Source organism: Condylostylus longicornis, unplaced genomic scaffold, assembly GCF_029603195.1.
Source record: "Condylostylus longicornis isolate FDR11 unplaced genomic scaffold, ASM2960319v2 ptg000011l, whole genome shotgun sequence".
Classification (NCBI taxonomy): Eukaryota; Metazoa; Arthropoda; class Insecta; order Diptera; family Dolichopodidae; genus Condylostylus; species Condylostylus longicornis.
In genome coordinates this window covers 4163579-4182620 of record NW_026577980.1, presented here as the reverse complement: position 1 = coordinate 4182620, position 19042 = coordinate 4163579, and the positions used below count along the sequence as shown (strand labels likewise).

Here is a 19042-nt window from a genome sequence, read left to right as displayed (position 1 = left end):
TTTTTTTCTATTTCTCGTATACCTTATTTTTTTGTTATTACTTTTATTAAATTATCACTTATTATGTATTTTATGTTTAATTTTATATTTCTTTTTGTATTTAATAAGCATTTTTCTATTATTGTATTGTGATCTTTTTTTTTTTCTTAAAATTCAATTCACAAAAAAATATGTTACCCATGTTAATAAAAAACGAAAAATTAACAATTCAAATGTCATAATTTCACAATCCTAAATGTATAAGTATAGTTATTTTACATGAAATTTTAATGCTACATTCATAGCACATACATACATACAAATCGTGTACATATTTATAGATATTTGTATTATATTGAATGCATATAAATTTTTTGTGTTATGATGGTTTGTTCCGGTTAAAATAAAGCCAATATAGTGTATGTATGCATATAGGTACATAAGTACGATATTTACTTAAAAAAAAACAAATGTATTTTGTTGCACCTTCCTTAAAAAACGTAATCAACAAGCTACACCTTTTTATGTTTTTATTACTTTTTTTGTTATATTTGGGAAAAAATTAATACAATGAAAAGAAAAAAAGGGAAAATACCATAATTGTTAAAACCAAAATAAAAAACCCTCCCGGACAGATTAAACTTGGACTTGAAAATTGAAAATATTTTTAACCACTTTTTGTTTTATTTTTGTAATTTGATGTTATTTTTTTTCTGTGGTGTCACTTTAATTCTGATTACGGTACCAAGAGAATTTTGCAGACACATTTTTCATGTACAAATTTTTTTTTGAAGTTGGTTTTATTATGACAACACAAGGTAAAAAACAATGTAAATATGTACAAATAAAAAAAAAATTATAAATGCTCCAGTGAATTAAGTGGATTCGTTAATCACTAAAACTATGTGTATGTGTATGTATGCAAAAAAAAAAATATAAACAAACACTTTAATAAAAATATAACCATAATGGAAAAATAACAAAAAAAAATATTGAAGTACCCTATGTACATTATTACTTACATAATGTTATAACATTGAGAAAAGCATAATAGTGAAGTCACACAACAATAATAATACATACAAAAAAAAGCACAATATTTAAAGCACTGGAGCATCATTATTATCATCAACTGCTTTTTAGAACTCAATTCTTATATAAATGAAATTGTAGTAATAACATATGTTTATCAGTATGTATATGTACTATTATTTCACAATTGGATTACGTTACGTTACGGCGAATATAATAATGTTATAATATTAATATATAAAAGCAAACAAATTGAATATTATAAATGTACACACAAATACACAATAATAAAGTACACATAAACACAATAAATGCAAATATATAAATTTATGTGTATGTTTATATTTGATATGTTGCAAATTTTTAATTGAATGTAAATTGACTTTGACATTTTGGTTTGTGTTCTTACAATTTTTTTTATTTCTTTTTTTAATACTCTTCTTTTATATTGTGTTGTTAACAGGGATTCAACGACCATGAAAAATGCAATTTTAATTGGTATTTTATTTCTATATATACATACATGCAACATTATTATTGTGTTTACATATATACGTGCACTTACACATTTATTTTGAACTTGTGGATACTTCCAGAGGTATTATATATGGATCATAACATTTCAAAAATAAAAAAATTGACAGCAATGAAAACGAACATTACGCCACAACAATAATACGTATACCTCCAAGTGTCAATATTATGTCAAATACTTACATTTATAGATGTCAAATAATTTAGCGAAAAATTATTATAAAATATTAATATAATAATTTGGGTTCGAAAACATAACTGCAAGTATGAGAAGTGGAATATTTACAGAGTTCTATTAATGATGTTGTACGCAATTCGGGACTGCAAGGCAAGGCAACTAACTGCTCTATTGTGTATGCTGTACTCAACTTTCTCTTTATTACTTGTTTTGAATTTTAGAATTTTGAAATTAAGTTACTTAACTGTATTGGTATATGGGTAAATTTGCTAATATAAATACAATGTAACTGTTAAAATACATACTTTATTGCTAGTAGAGCTTAACACTAAACCTACCTATGATGGTTCCTTATAATCTCAGGCAACATAATTAAAATAAAACAAACCACCACTGATATTGAATTGCAATGAACGAAATGCTGCGTCAAGTCACTTCTACAAATGAAACAGTTCTTCATTTTCATTCATTTCTTTTGTTGTAATATTGTCATATGTATATGCACAAACTGTTATTTTTCATTGTTAATGAATTACGCTATTACGTATTTATTGTATTATAAAATGTTAAAAGATTTTTATATTTATTTTATTCAATTATAAAATTTTCTTTTTCAATTTTAATCTGTGTATACACGACAATATATTAAATATTTTGAATTATGAATTGAACGCTTTATTAAATCACAATAATTGAAGTTGACTTTATAAAAGCAAAATTTTAGAATTTCAATTTAAAATGAATATTTTGATTTATTAATTAAATTAATTTACAAAACCAAAGATGTTTTACAATTTACAGTCATTATACATATATGTATATAAAGAATTTAATATGCGACAAATTTTAGGATAAAGGGTTTGTAATTTAAGTGCAGTTAAATGATAACAGCACTTATTGTGAAACTGCACATATAAGAAAACAAACTGTGAGAACGGCCTTTTATACAGTCTATATTTTTTCAGTTATTCTCGTTATCATTGTGGTTACCGCCTCTAGAGCCTTTAGAGGTTTTACAGTGTTATTAAGAACAAAAACCCATTGAGCGTCATTGACATTGAGAGTAAGAATTCACCTAATAAATGAGAATATTCGTGAAACAATTAAACGCATATACATACATACACATCTGCTTAATTTACTTATTCAAGAAGTTTTCTATAGTTTGTTATAAATCTTTCAAAAATCATAACCTCAATAATTTATAATTTTTTTTTTTTCATTTTATTTCAAAATTAAAATTTAGTCAACAATAATAAATTTTTAATGCTTTATTTATTAAAATAATTATGTAAAGAATTAATTTTAAGGTTAAACCTTTTTTTTTTGTTAATAAAAAAAATTCATTTTTTTTTCCATCAAATTATTTAAACCATAACAAATCAATTTAATAGTTTACTTCTTTTCAACAATTTTAATTAATTTTAATTGATTTCTTGAACTTTCGCATTTAAAAATCTTTAAACTTGTACGAGTATAAGAAGATCTATTTTAATTTAGTAAATATTTCCGATTTAAAATCATCAACTTATATACATATACCTTCTTTAATCTTATTTAAGAAAAAAAATACAACAAAATTAATTTTTTATGTAACATTTTAGGTCATCCGCCAGTTTATCATAATTTTCAACCAAAATAAAAAACTTCATAACTTTTATGTTTGTTATAAAATAATTGATTACATAGACTTCAACTTTTCTATTATGATGATATTGTTATATATATAAAGAGAGTATTGTTATACTATTAGCATGAAGGTGAGAATTATTATAATAAAAATACATTGTATTTAAAAAAAAGAAAGAAAAAAAGCAGAAAACCCAATGCTTTAAATTAGTTATGCTCATTTATTTCACAACGTTACACAAATACATTGTCTATGGGTTTTCCTATAATTTTTTATATAACAGTTTTTTATTATTATTATGATATATGTTTGGTGTACATGCACCAAATACATAATAAAATGTCACTGAAATTACTGTATAACAATTAGGATAACCAACTTAACATAATAATTATAATTTTAAATTTCTTATACTAATGTAATTGCTAATATAACAGAATACATACTTATTTAATTTTCCCTATAAATATGTCACTCCACTTCAAAATATTTGAAAGTTTATAAACAACAAAATATTTTCTTAAAAGATGAGCAATAAACCTATGTCTATCTGAGCGATATAAACTCACTCATCACCATAAGAGGCGGTGTCACAATAAACTTAATTGCGCTGTGATTTTATTATTAAAATCAAGATATTTGCTTTAAAAGAAGTATCAACTTTTGACATTTAAGGCATGTTATTTATAACTTCCAAAATTTTTAAAGTTCATTTGTGTTCAACTATACTAACAAACAATTAACAATTTAAAAATTACTTGGAATTGTTACTATTTTCAATTCTACATCAGATTTGGTAACCCTAAATTTAAAACTAAATTTACTCACCTTTTTAATTTCAATATACATTTTTAACATCTACATATACATATATAGGTATAACAAAATAAACGATATATTATAATTCATCTGACTTCTGAGATGAATTTTGAAAGATCGATTTTAATTTATATCCGGGATGGGAATGATACAACAAAACAAAATTAATTTTTCATTTTAATACTTTTATTATTATTTTAATAATTGATCATCTGAGTTTATTAAATTGAAATTGAAATTTTCAAAAATTACAAGCATAAATGAAAATTATGATTTTCATAAAGAAAATATCATTCAAGGTGAATTATACTTACTAAATTAAATTGGAATTAAAAAAACACACAAACAACTCAGTGCACTTAATAAAAGATGAAGAAACATTAATTTTAATTATGAAAACATGTGATATTATTGGGGTAATAGAATAATACCTGTACATTAACATGCATGTGTGTACACAAAATAGTAAAGTTAAGCATTCAGTGGGGTACCTATTTTTCTGATACAATTTTTAAGATATATGCACGTACATTAAATTCTTACTGTTATACAAAATTATTATTAGTTAAAATATCACGTATACTGTCATACATCAAAACTGTTATCCAATTCTAAATTAAATTTAGAATTGGAAATGTCAAATTAATTGCAATGTTGAATAACTTTTATATACTGATGAACTGCTTTTATGTTATGGAGAGCACAAGAATAGTTGAACATTTCTAAATTAATTTAATTTATTTTTTTTATTGTATCCATGATTTTCCAAGGTTAACCAATAATTTTTATAACTATGATTATTCTTATTAAAATATATTATTATTATAATACTTTATATATGTACGTGTAACTATCGTACGCACATATGTTTTATTTATTTTTATGTATGAAACGTGCGAAATTGTTGAACTCTCTTCGTTTTCCATCCCTTCTGCTTAAAATAACATTCGAAATCAGTAACCGTATTTTATTTATGATTATGTTATATGTTTCATTTCTTTCTAAATAAAAAAAAAAATAATAATGCAGAAAATAAAATTCAGAATGACAAGGACAAAAAAGTTCAAAATTCTTAAGACTATAATCATAAAGTCCAGTCATGGACAATGTAATGTTAATATATTTATTTATTTTTTTTTTTATTATAAGAGGATAATAAAAGTAAATTGTACCAACTTGTCTATCTATGCAATCATAAATATCACATATATAAACGGTATTATACTGCAAACTGTTATACATATTTGTAAACTTTATAATATATACGAGGGCTGTTCCAGAATTAAGTAGCCTAACCAAGAAAACGCAAAAATTTTGACAAAATTTATTTTTATTTCTAAACATAGTTCCCTTTTAGGTCGATACACTTTTGCCAGCGGTGTTGAATTGCTTCGATACCATTTTTATAGTAAAAACTGGTATACTCTGCAAAATAGCTATCAACGCCAGACTCTACCTCTTCATTGTGTTCAAAATATTTGTAATATATGTACGGGAATGAATTTTTGCAATAAAACTGATCTAATTACAATATAGAATTGCTTTAAGACAGTTTGTATTTTAAATATTTATAGTTCCAATCGGATCTCTAGGAAATGCTCCCATAATTACGATTTTTTATAATAGATGCTAATACGTGCGTGTGTTTTAATAAATCCAAGATAATATCTTAATGTTATTCTCAGTCACTCAATGTCGCCAACACAAGAAATGCATACAAATACCTCAGTTATACATGAGGAAAGTAAGGGCCACCTTGTATTTGACAAAAGTGTAATAAAATGATAATATTAAAGATGATACCGGTATTTATGTCAACACAAGGAATTGTATACCTACATATTATACACATATATCGCATATAAAATAAATTTATAATAAAAATGTTAACCATGAAACGTGATAACTATTTTTTTTTTGTTTGCGTTGTTGATTAAATAAACTAACTTCGTACACAACACATAAACCTACTTACTTATATATAAAAATAAATGAAATAAGAATATTTCTTGGTGTTATTTCTTAAATTGAAAATTAAAAATAAAACAATCATCATCGTAAAAAGTAATAAATGGCTTTTTTTCTTTAATAACAGAAACAATTCAAAACAAAAAAAAATAATAGAGTAATTCAAAAGAATTGAAAATTAACGCAGATCATACCATGAATTTTAATTTATAGGTAATTATCACGAGTATTTTTAATGAATATTAAATTTTGTACAAAAATATTCATTTTAAAATGCGAAAATTAAAAATAAAGTCATAATGTACTCAATACACAAAACAAACATTATGCAGTTATAGAATAACCGCAATTAAGAAGTTCTAATTATATAACAATTCCGGCAATTCAATCACACAAGAATCTTTGAATTTTTTTTAATCACATTATTGTTATATTTTTATATGACCTTGTTTTACATCATTTACTGCCGAGGCGGAAGATGAAATTGTCATATAACGATTAATTGCAATAATTATTTTTAATCCAAAAAATTGTGAGCACAGATTTTAAAGTTCACTCTAATTAAAATGGTTGAAGTGTGTTTGAAGTGATCTCACTTCACATTCATAATCTCTCTTTTTTCTATAAAGTGAGGAAGAAGGAAGAGTAAAATTGTCAATATTTAATAAACTCTGTAAAACAGGTGGATTATTAAAAACCAATGAAAGGATCTATTCTGAACTACTTTAACTATTCAGGAGAAATAACTCACAGTTACTGAAATACTTTATTTACACTTAATAAAATACTTGTTATCGCAGATGTGTTATTCATTTTTCAGCTTATGAAATCTGACATAATCTCTTCTCGCATTTTAAATAAAATTGTTACTTACTCTAACTTGATATCTCGTTACCTCCGAACTTTTTATGGTTCCTTTTCATGGGATGCTAGTACTACATCTTTCCCCTAAAAAAAATTATTGAAATTAAATTACAATTTGTAAAATTTCATTTAATACTCAATTTCAAATTTCTCTCTTTTACTTGAGAGCACAAATAATATTTCTATTTTCATCAATTTATTTCTCTTTTACAATTTTTACACAAATTATTAAGTAAATTTCAAATTTCATCTTTGTAATATTTCTGCAACAATAAATGTCATTCAAATGATGCATAAATGTCAAATAAATGTCGTTATTTTATGAATTTAATATTTTCAATAATAATAATTCCAATTTTATTATTTTTTTTTTTAATTTTTCTCTTCTTATTTTCCAAAGTATCCATAGTTCATAATACATTAATGTGTAATGTAAATGTTCTCTCATAAAGTCGTCAATTTGAATTATAAACAAATAATATGAGAGCAAATAAACTATGCTATTAAAATGTATCATTGATTGGGTACTAAGTGTATATGATGTGCATGTAGAATGTATATTTGACTGACGATGTCATTCACATTATCAAGTTAAAATGAGAGCATATAAGTATAATATGTAAGTGCAAGGTCCTACGAAATTTCCGATAAATTTATATTATAAAAAAACGAGTAATTTTCCTTTAAAATAATTTTAGTTAGAAAATTTTATTTCATCATGCACTGTCTAGTTTGCAAAAAATTCTCGTAGTAAGAAAATTACTTCTAAAGCTTGCAGTATGTTAACACAATTCCATTATTAGCAGAGCCCGATTCAAAAAGCAAATCTTCTTTTATTAAATTATAACATTTAAAATCTCAAAAAATTATGTTTTAACTTTTAAAACGTTCACTAAATTATAAATAAATTTTAAGAAAAAACTTTCTTACAACTCTGTACAATAAACATTCATATGTACAAAAATTTATAAATGTTGCGAGAACAAAATATGACAATACATTATTATGTGTGGTATAAGAAAATAACTCTTGTATGCGCTCTAAGGAACATAATGTAAATATTGTACAATGCTATACACATATTATACTTTATTTCAAATATCATTTCCAATTTAAAATACAAATAAAAGTAATTGAAAATTGTTAGTATTATCTGAACTCCAGATGAACTTAAAGAGCATCTGAGCGATAATGTCACTCTAATATTATTATTACATTATATGTACATAATATGTATATTAAGTTACTAGCAACACATAAACACATATGAATATGTTAACTAATATTATCTTCCTTTTAATTCTCTTTATTCTTTATTTGGATTTGAGTCTCCTCCGTCTTCATATACGTATAATAAGTATGTTCCTTCCTACCTCTTCCATTTACGGTATGATAAAATAATGATAGTTTATGTAAATAGTCTTTAAACTACTCGTATATGCATGTCCATATCCGCGTATATTATGTCTCCCCACAATAATATCCTAAAAGTAAAACACCTGACAATTCATATAAAAAAAAAGATACTGTATTATAGTGACTCAAGTAAATGGCATATGAGCGCTGTAGTATATAAGAGAGGAAAAAGGTGAATAATGATAAAAAAAGAGCGAATCAAAATGTATTACAAGAGCGAAAGATATTCGTATGTTCTTTTTTTATACGTCATGATATTCGAAATTCTGATAATTTATGGCATCATATAAAATTGATATTGAAATAATTTTATATGAACTTAAATTATATTTGTATATGACAAGGAATATTTTGCATAATACACGTCTTAATGTATCTTAAAGGAAAACATAACCAAAAAAAAGTTTAACATTATTTAAAGGTAAATTAACATTATCCTTAAAATTTATAGTTATACATACATAACTATATAAAGATACATTTGATTTTACCTTTCATTTAAGGTTTCCTTTAGCGAAAACTTTGAAAGCAAGAAAGATTTTTAAGAGTTTGTTAACAATTATTTTCCATTCCGAATCCGTGAATGACTGTTAATATCATTAATAAAACGAAAAGAGAAACGGATGCAGTTCAGACATTTCGCTAATAATAAAAAGTTGTTTTCTTATAGATTTGTAAATGTCTTTTCATTTTTTTTTGTAAAATATTCGTAAACGTTTATTTTAATGAGGTATTATAAATTTTATAATCAAAAAATTCATTCATGTACTGGATATGCACCTATGAAATATAAGAGTTCATCGAACCCGAACTGAACAAAAGCAAAACGATATTTTAAAGTAGAATGATTTCACTCCTAAACTTGTTGGTTAGAAGTGAAAACTTAAAAAAATTAATCAGCATTTGAATTCGGAATGATTTGGTACATTTAAAAAATTAATTTTTTGAAATTTCTGCAAAGATCTCGAAGTCAGGGTCGAATTAGGAGTTGTAGCCGAAGTAGGAATCAATTCGGAGTTATTTCGGAGTCGGATTCGAAATCGGAGTTAAATTCGGAATCGAAATTAGCTCCGAATTTATTGTCACGGTCTTAAGAGCTTTCAGCACTTAACACGAAAATTGTTAAATTTTTATAAAATTTTAATATAGTGATTCTCTTAAGAATATACGAGTAATATCCTTTTATATCTAATAGTAACCACACAATTTTTATATGTAATTTTCTTGTTATTAACATTATTAAATACAATGAATATTCTTATTTATTTATTGCAAGTACATGACGTAGATAGTACACGATTCTTTCAATGTATTCCATAACTTCATTCACCCTCTAATATTAAATTTATATTCTTAAAAAATAGAAATTTATTTTTCAGTCACAGAATTTTATTGAGTGATTTATATTAATGGTGATACGAACTGACTATTATTTGATGAAGTACAAAATATTTTTCAATATAGTACACATATAAAATTTTATGTGAATTTTAATAAAAAGTAAATATACAGAAAATAATAATTATTATATTAAAATTAATGGCAAACGGAAAAATATTATACCTATACAATGAGATGCAGTCAAAGGAAATGAAAGAGTCGACGGACTGGCGAGTTTGGGGAAAGTTGAAAAACATTATAAAAGAGGAAACTAAAAGAGGAGGGGGGGGGGGGGGGGGACTAACTTATTTTGATTCGGCCTGCTGCGAACTTGTGCAACGGCAAGGGCTCTGGAGCCGAAGGAGAACGGGGCAATAAACGAGAGATCTGCTGGCACAGCGTTGGGGTGGAGGGGGGTGGTATTTCAGTATACGGTTGGCATTTGACGGGACAATATTTATTATACAATTTGGAAGGATATAGGTTTGACGAATTGAAGGAAATTGAACTTTTTCAACAGATTTGGATGGATTTAGTGGGGACAGGTGTGTCGTAATCCGATGATGATGATTCCACTATTAATCTAGTATTGGATTGCAGTATTTAGGGTTCCCTCATCCCTCTCTAAGTAAGTAACTAAACTACACAGTGAGTTCTCTATGTAACTATGGATCGCCTATAAATGTAAGTGAATTACAAAACAATTTTCAAGAATGGAAAATATCCGCTTCCTACAAGTTCGGAAATCTTAATTACTTCTTACTTCTACATAAATACCATCTCTTAAGACGATTTACAAGTATTTCACTTAACATTGTAATAATTTTTGTAGAAAATATTTATGAAGACTACATAAAAGAGCCCCCTCCATTTTTAAATAATTTTTATGCCTCACAATTCTATTTATTTTTCATTATCTTTAAACCCCATATATAAATATTTATTAACATCCTTTTGGAAAAGCATAAAATAAATATTGTTGAGAAATAAAAATAATAATCACACACATTTCAATTTTTTCTGATAAAAAAACAGCACGTGAAGAAATTTATTTATCTTTATTTTTTTTCGAGGAAGATATTTGTAATTTAACATTTTTATTATTATCTGATGTAAAATATCAATTAGTGAGAAGGTAATATAATTGATCATAAAGAGAAAAGGAGTTACCATTTAATCCATCAAACTGTAGAAAGACAGACAAAAAAGGAGACTCTTGTTTTTTACCATGCCTGAGAGCCGATTTTAGTGATGACTTCGTTGTTAAAATAATATAGTAGCAAAACAGAACATTAATATATGTAGGAGTGTGGCTAATTTGTGTTTACTAACTACGTCAGCCAACTAACTTAAATACTGTCAAAAATACATCCGACCCTAACAAATAGCTCGAGTTTCGTAATATAAGCAGTATAAGAGTTTCGGAAATACTTTTAATATATTTGGTTATATAATCAATATAAACAACTATATTAATTTATAATTCATTATTTCTTAAGCTGCACTTAAGCTTTTTCGCTCTCTTAGTAATATGTTTTTTCCAGATGAAGTTCTCCAAAACCTACATACGAGACATAAAATAATTAATTAACTTAATGTACATACAAAAAATATTCTTTATAACTTCAATATTCTTGCAACAATTTAAAAATATAAAAAAAACAAATTGATAATAAAATATTTTTATTTTTTCTCTCTAAATTATTTAAAAAATTTTCTTTTCTAATTTCAGGCGTGATGGGGCTCCGACCCAAAATCCTTGATCACAATATATTAAACAGGTAAATTTCTATTTTAAAATGTTCAATTTCATCCACACCATATTAAAAAACCTCATAAATATTTTTATCATTTAAATTCTAAATTGTTATTATTAAATTTTCAAGATTTTTTTTTAAGTACATTGAAGAAATTAAGTAAAAGTTCAACTATAGAAATAAAAGGCCATCTTAATGCAATTTATCTAATAAACAATGTTTTAAAATTTTTCAAGGTTAAAAATTCATGAAATTTCATTATTTATTTTTTGAACTTTTGGTGTACCACAAAGTACACCGTATACACACACATATTTGTTAACGTAAATTTTGATTTCAATTTTTCAATGGCAATGAGCTCTTATCATGCTACGCAATATTTAGTTTCAAGAAAAAGGAAAAAAAATAATAAAAAAAAACATTAATAATTCAATTTATTTTCAAGATAAATTTAGTAAACAAAATTAAATAAATTTAAGCATAATATTTACCGTTTCTTAAATAACGGTAGCTCTTTTTTTTTTTATAAAAATGTTACTGTACTTGAACATCTTTGAAGTGCTTTGAGAGTAAAATATTTCCACTTTGATTGCATTTAATTGAGCTATTGGTAAATTTGATTAAATGCGGTACTTATGCTGCCATCTTAATTTTCTGGTGCTTTCCGACAATATTTTGCTTGAAATTTCGACACTTACTTGAAAAATAATTTAGTAGTTGCGGTATGCTTTGAAGTTGTCTGTCAAATTCCCTGTAAAAAATGTAGTCAATAAGGTTAAAAATAAGAATTTTAAAAAAATTTAAAAAATACCGAAAATCTTAAGGTATTCAGGCTACAGCACAAAAACTGTGTCATTTATTTTTAAACTGATCTTTCTTCTATACTTAAACTTTCGTCTATTGTGAAAACTGACTTCAAGACAAACAAAAATTATAATTTAAGCTTATGATTTTGTTTTATAAATTAAAATCTAAAACATAAAATAAATATTATATGAGCGGAAGTTAATAAATTTCGGAAATGAGAACATCAGATTTTTGTTAAAATGAAAAAAAAAAATCTAAACAATTTAAAAGAATAAAAACAAAGTGATTCATTTAAAAATTCTGAAAAAAAAAACAATAAATTCTTGATTATACAAAAAACAAACCGAAGAAGTACTTTTGCGAATTAGATTAAAAATTTTGCACAAAATCGCGAAATTTACACTAACAACAATTTTAAATTTATTAAAAATTAAATTTTACTCGTTAGCATATTTCTAAAATATTTGAGTAATTAAGATTAAATTTTCATCAATTTATATTCAAAGAGAAAAAATTGTGAGCAGGCTTTTCCGACAATAAAAATTATACTGAATTTTAGTCAGAATGACAGCACAAACTTTGGTTCCATGTATTAGATCATATTCGGTCAGTGTAAATGCTATGTACTACTTATAGATAAATCATAATTTTAGCCAAAAATTCAATTACACAAAAAAATTTATTCACAGAAACTTACAACAAATTGTTCCAAAAAAAAAAAAAACTTAAAAACTTTTTAAGAAAATAAAAAATGCATCTTCTTAGATAATAATTTTAAAAGTCAAGCACACGTAGATTATATAAAGAAGGAACGTTGCATGCACATTGAAATTTGGTTTCCCAAAAAAAAACCTTAAGCGGTAACTTTCACTTCAAAATCATGTGACATTCTTAAATTATTATTCTTCTTTATTTTGATGATTTAGTTATGAAACTTTTTCTATATTTTTAGCCAACTACATAATTTCACAGCACATCTTAACACTATAACTACTCTAGCATTTGTATTTTATCAACACACAATCTAATATAATTGTAAAATACATGATTTCTTGATTCTTGAATTGAAAACAAAAACATCTTGAAGTGGTCAGCACATAACCGAACACAACGTGTATTATATACAAGATTATGAAGATACCCTTTAAACACCAATTATTGCTGACTACTGATTTCTGACAAAAGTTAAATATTTTCACATACAGTCAAACAAAGCTTACATAAGTACATAAAGTATCAAGTTAAACTGTTGAATACTTTACTTAAAATGAACAAACGGCCTGTAAAAAAGCGACCAATCCGTGCCATAGCCAAAGTAAACTCATATAAAAATTTTTATTAAAATCAATTCAACCGAATTTGAAATACACACGTGCTCACAGAGACCGACATACCTATATCTGTCTAAAAAATAGTTTATTTTTTTCTTCAACGCTTCCCTGTTATCGTGCGTTTCAACTTAAAACTTGATATTCGATATTTGGTGTCATCTCCATAGCCTCCCTTATTGTATAGAATGCGGTCGATAACAAATGAGATTTGTCTCAAGTGTTTTTTTGAAGAAAATATTCTCAACCACAATACCTTTGTATGTACTCACAAATAATTTATCATTTTTGAAAAAGGATAGCATGAAATAACCATATAAGAAAATAAATTTTAAACTTTGAAAATATTTTTCTGTCACTTTATTTTTGTTAAAACAAACAAAATAAAAAACGTCCCAAAGGAACACTTTTTTAAAAACTTATTCAAGTTTTCTTCTTTTCCATTTATTTTAGTTTTTCAACAAAATCAAAAAAAGAAAAATAATCAAAAATTGAGAAGAAATAGGTTCTAGTGTTTTACTGCAAAATATCAGAACACTTATAGAATGGGATACATGTAATGTATTTTAGTAACACATCCAAGAGAAAAATAGTTATACAAATTAAATTTCAAAGTGTTTTTAATTTTTAGACCATGGTTTACACGTCAACTTCGTTCTCATTCCAAAATATTGTTGGTCAACTAAGCATAAATTATCGATCTGATGATCATGTCATCACGCCCATCACTTTCATTTGTAAATAAAGAAACTCTTGTCAGCAACAAAAACTGGAATTCATTACCTTTGCAAATTGTGTGCAAATGACATTTTGGGAAAGTGATGTAGTGTTTATTAATTGGAAAATTTACTTTATACACTCTTTTTACCTACGATCTATCATTTGACAAGAGTTCATCAAACTGTAAATTTATTTGTATACCTTTTATGACCAATTTTTTAATATTTTAGCATGAATTATATGCTCATTAGTTTCGGATTTTTTTAAATTATAATTTTTAAACTTCTTTTATAGCTAATTATCACCTATTTTAAAATAAGGGTGAAATTAAATAATAATTTCTTAAAATTGAAGCGCAAAAATAAATTACTAATAAAGTTTAAAGCAAAAATATGCTTTACAATTTATGATTAATTTGTCATTCTCTATCTTAATTTCATGCTCATTTAAAAATTAGATTTTCAAATCATTTAATAAAGAAATCAATAAGAAACCTTATAATTTATAAGTTCTTAACACCTAACCAAATTATTTTTTTCGTAAATAAATGTTACCAAAAGAATGTTAATCGCAGTAGCACCACCTCTTTAACACTATTTATAGGTCAATTTTTAAACCTGTTGCTCTTCGCTTTCTTTTATATATTCAGTAAAAGAGAAATATAAGAAAATATCCAATTAAAATTCCGAAAATTAAATATTTATGTTACGGTCATTTATGTATTGGTATATGTATAACACATAAACTTAAAAATTAACAAATTTAATATTTATTTTTCTTTTAATTTTATATTTTAAATTTGTTAAATACTTTTTTTTTATATTATTATCTATTTCAATTTTTTCAATTGGGTTTGGCACTATAATCATAATTGTTGTAATGAAATTTTATTCGGGGTTCGGCTGTTCGGGTTATCAAAAAAATAGTTGAAAAGAAAGAAGAAGACGATATTTTACGCATAACAGCAAATAAATCCAGAATATAATTATCTAGCCTAGCCTGACATTTTAACTATACTTATACATATGAAAAAGAAAATTTCAAATAAACAGGTACAAGGAAAAGAGAACACTAATTTAATTCTAACCTACAAAAAATAACAGAAAACAAACAATGAAGGCATTATAATTGCTCAATTTTCTTTTTTCTATGTTTCTAAAAGAGTTTAACAATTGTGTTGATGACTTTACTACTGTTATCAGCATTATTATAATAATTTACTCTTACTATTATAAAAGAATAAGACTTTAGTTGAGATTTTAATAGGAGTATGTAAAGCAATCACTATTGTTAGTGTTGACGTTTAGGGAGCCTTAAACAAATAAAGCGTAAAATTTTAAAATAATATTAAATATTTAAACATAACAAATTAGTAGACTGCATATTTTTAAGTAATTTACTCTCATTTCTCTCAAATATTAATGAATATAAAATTGTCTCGCAATTATATTAAAGAATATTTTCGGAAAAATTTCTAAAGTTCTCACTCAATTACATGAATACAATGATATCTAAAATTAGTTTGTCATGGCGTATACCTTAAGAATTTTTTCAAAAATTTATTACGCTACGCTTCGGTGCATATTTAGAATATTCTGGCTAGATTATATCACCGCAAACTGCTATGTACGAATTTATTTTCATTCTAAGCATACGAGTATAATGTTTTTTTGTTTTTGTATTTTTTTGGTAATAAGGTTAATGGTTCACTATTACAATTTCCGATTATACACTTAAAATTCTATTATTTATGAAAACGCTTTTTTAATAATACATAGGCATACCTACATACAAATATCTGTATATATACATTTTATTTCCAAATTACTTTCACGTTCAGTATCATTGCCAAAATATGAAAATATAAATGACATAAGAAATAATGTTTTTTTTTCGCACTGGTGGCATTAGGGTATATCAGCTTCAAAAATGTACGCGGTACAATACAATGCTGCTTATGTAGTTTCAATTTATTCTCATTTCTCTTTTTTTGTTCTACAAAAATATGTTCTGTCTTCGCAGTCTCTATGTTAAAATAATTTTACATTACATAAAGAAATTATGTTTTGTGTAGATTTTAATGAAGTGAAAAATTGTGTCAATATTGTAATTCATAAAAAAAAAAATTTTTGACGGTCGGTGACTGTCAAAAATTTATTGATAAATCAATTTAATCAAACTTAACGGTATGGGAGTGGTATAGGTACTTTCATTAAATTTCACATAGTTTTAAATATTTTCTAAGCACTTTGTAACAAAATATGTGCTTTATTTAAGTACAAAAGTTGTAAAGTTTACTTTAAAGTCTGAAATTTTTAATGAAAATATTAAAAATTTAAAATGAAATTACGAATAGTATTGGGTCTGTTGATAACTTTTTAATTCAAAATCAATTATTTATAAAATCAAAGGACAATTTATTATTAAGATTAATGGTTTCAAATGCTCAGAAATTAAAATACAAAATTCCTTAAATTTCTAGAAAAAAATACTTAATATACTAACTGTTACATTAAATTCCTCAATTATTAATTTTATATATTCTCATTACATAATTATGTTAAAAATAAATTCAAATTTATATAAAAAATACTATTAAAAAAGCCATGCAATATTAAAAAACAAATTAAATAAAATTTCAAATGAAAATTATGGTACTTTATGATCCGGTAATTATTATAATTATGGGCATATGGCCAAATATTTTTTTTATAATATTATTTATGATTTATATGAATCCATATAATGAAACAAATATTTTGTTAATGCTTTATGTCAGTAATATCTTAATTTAAAAAAAAAAGTGATATTTTAAAGTTTCCCCCTAGCGGACGTATTTTCTCATCCCAACCTACATTAGTACTATATCTAGACCCTTAGAAAATTGCAGTACATACTTCTCGATGGAAGTATAGCTCTTGCCGCGAAACTTCCATCGAGATCACAAAACCCTCTTCCGAAGTATCTCAGTCGTAGTCGAGCCACCGCCTTTCATTCCCACGATAAGTGCTTTGCCGTTTCGTCCTCTTCCAGATCTCGTTTTCCACATTTCCCATCCTCCCCAAAGGGACCATCGAGAAACAGTTTCCAGTGAGTACACCCACGAGTAGTAATTCAAAGGTGTGTTGAAGTACTTAAATTATAAACTTGTAATTTTACGGTAAATATAACCCTTAATATTAGTTTTTAATAAATTAAGCATGAATTTTTTATTTTCTGTAAGCCTAAAAATTCAATAATGCTATTATTTAATCAGTATTCTCAACATGAAAATTTTTAAATCACGTAACATAAAACTCACTATACAAACACTTCCATTCTACCTTAATATTTTTAATAAATTCATAATGCTTTAAGTGTTGACAATAGCTGTGTAGTCAAATAAAATAATATTTTGTAATTCATATAATTCAAATTTCAAATTTATATTTTATTAGTATTTGACTGATATTATTAATAAATAAATTCCTATTTCATGAAAAACACACTTACTAATTTAATTCTAAATTCTTGGGGAATTTTGCTTTAAAAACGAGAGAAACAAAAAATGAAAACAATATGAGAATGTAATAAATTGTTAATTTCATTTTTTTCTTGAATTTTTTTAAATCATAACAATAAATTAATTATGATGGACCGTAAATCACGAATTTTTTTTCACATAAATAAAAAATGCGAGTATATTTACAGAGTGGCAATGTTGTCGTTATAATGAACTACTAAAGCAAGTATGCATATTACAGGCACAATCTTAATCGAAAGTATTGAATTTTTAAATTTTCTGATAATAAAGTGAATTTTTAACTAGATCTATGCCATTAATTCCGCAGTGCAAATACAATAAACCAAAAATAAGTGCACATAAATTTACAATATTTTAGTACGAGTACATGTATGGGAGTTTTTATTTGAACAGCTATTTTGTGGTTTATCTCTGTATATATGTACATAATCGCATATCCACTCATATACTCACCTAGATTGTATTATTCGTATTTACAGTTGAAAGTTCATAAGACAAGATCTCTAAAAGTACAAGAATTACATTTATTTATATAACAATATTTATGAAATTCCAGTTTAGCAGAGATTTTCGTATAAAGGAATTACATTTTATAGAAGTAACACTGTTTCCAACATCTTATATTTTGCAGAAATCACAAATTAATCCGTGAAATTCTAAAAATAAAAATAAATCATTAAGGGTTTGTTCTTATATAAATTGAATAGAAATTTTTTACTTCTAATCTAAAGCAATGAGCTTAAAAAAAGAATCTAAATTTCGTGAAATAAATTAAAAATTTTTTTTTCGTATTTTTCTTTTTCTTATTTTCATAACATTAATATTTATTTTATAACCTGAATGCAAATAAATTAAAACGAAAGAATTGCGCGTGCCAAGCGGACTATAAGCTAAACAAAGATTCATTAGGTTGTTATTTATTTTTTTAATATACTTATTATGTAAGTCCCAGCAATGACACTTATAAATTCAAATGTGTGTACATTGTTTAGCATAAAGCAAGAACAACGAATACATATTTTATTTTTGATAATTAAAAAATAGAATGGTGTTGTTAGTATCGGATTTTGTTTTTCTTTTTAAATTAATACAATTGAATTAATGGAA

At 25.0% G+C, this 19042-nt stretch overlaps 1 protein-coding gene across 3 annotated transcripts in view; it reads left to right on the top strand.

Moving 5' to 3' along the window:
- The window catches only part of LOC129619248 (serine-rich adhesin for platelets), a 154602-nt gene that overhangs the window by 114043 nt on the left and 21517 nt on the right, over positions 1–19042 (top strand). For all 3 annotated transcript variants that reach the window (XM_055534404.1, XM_055534402.1, XM_055534403.1), the window contains exon 4: positions 11533–11581. In XM_055534404.1, coding sequence (XP_055390379.1) covers positions 11533–11581 — 49 coding nt within the window. The remainder of the gene's footprint in view (positions 1–11532; positions 11582–19042) is intronic.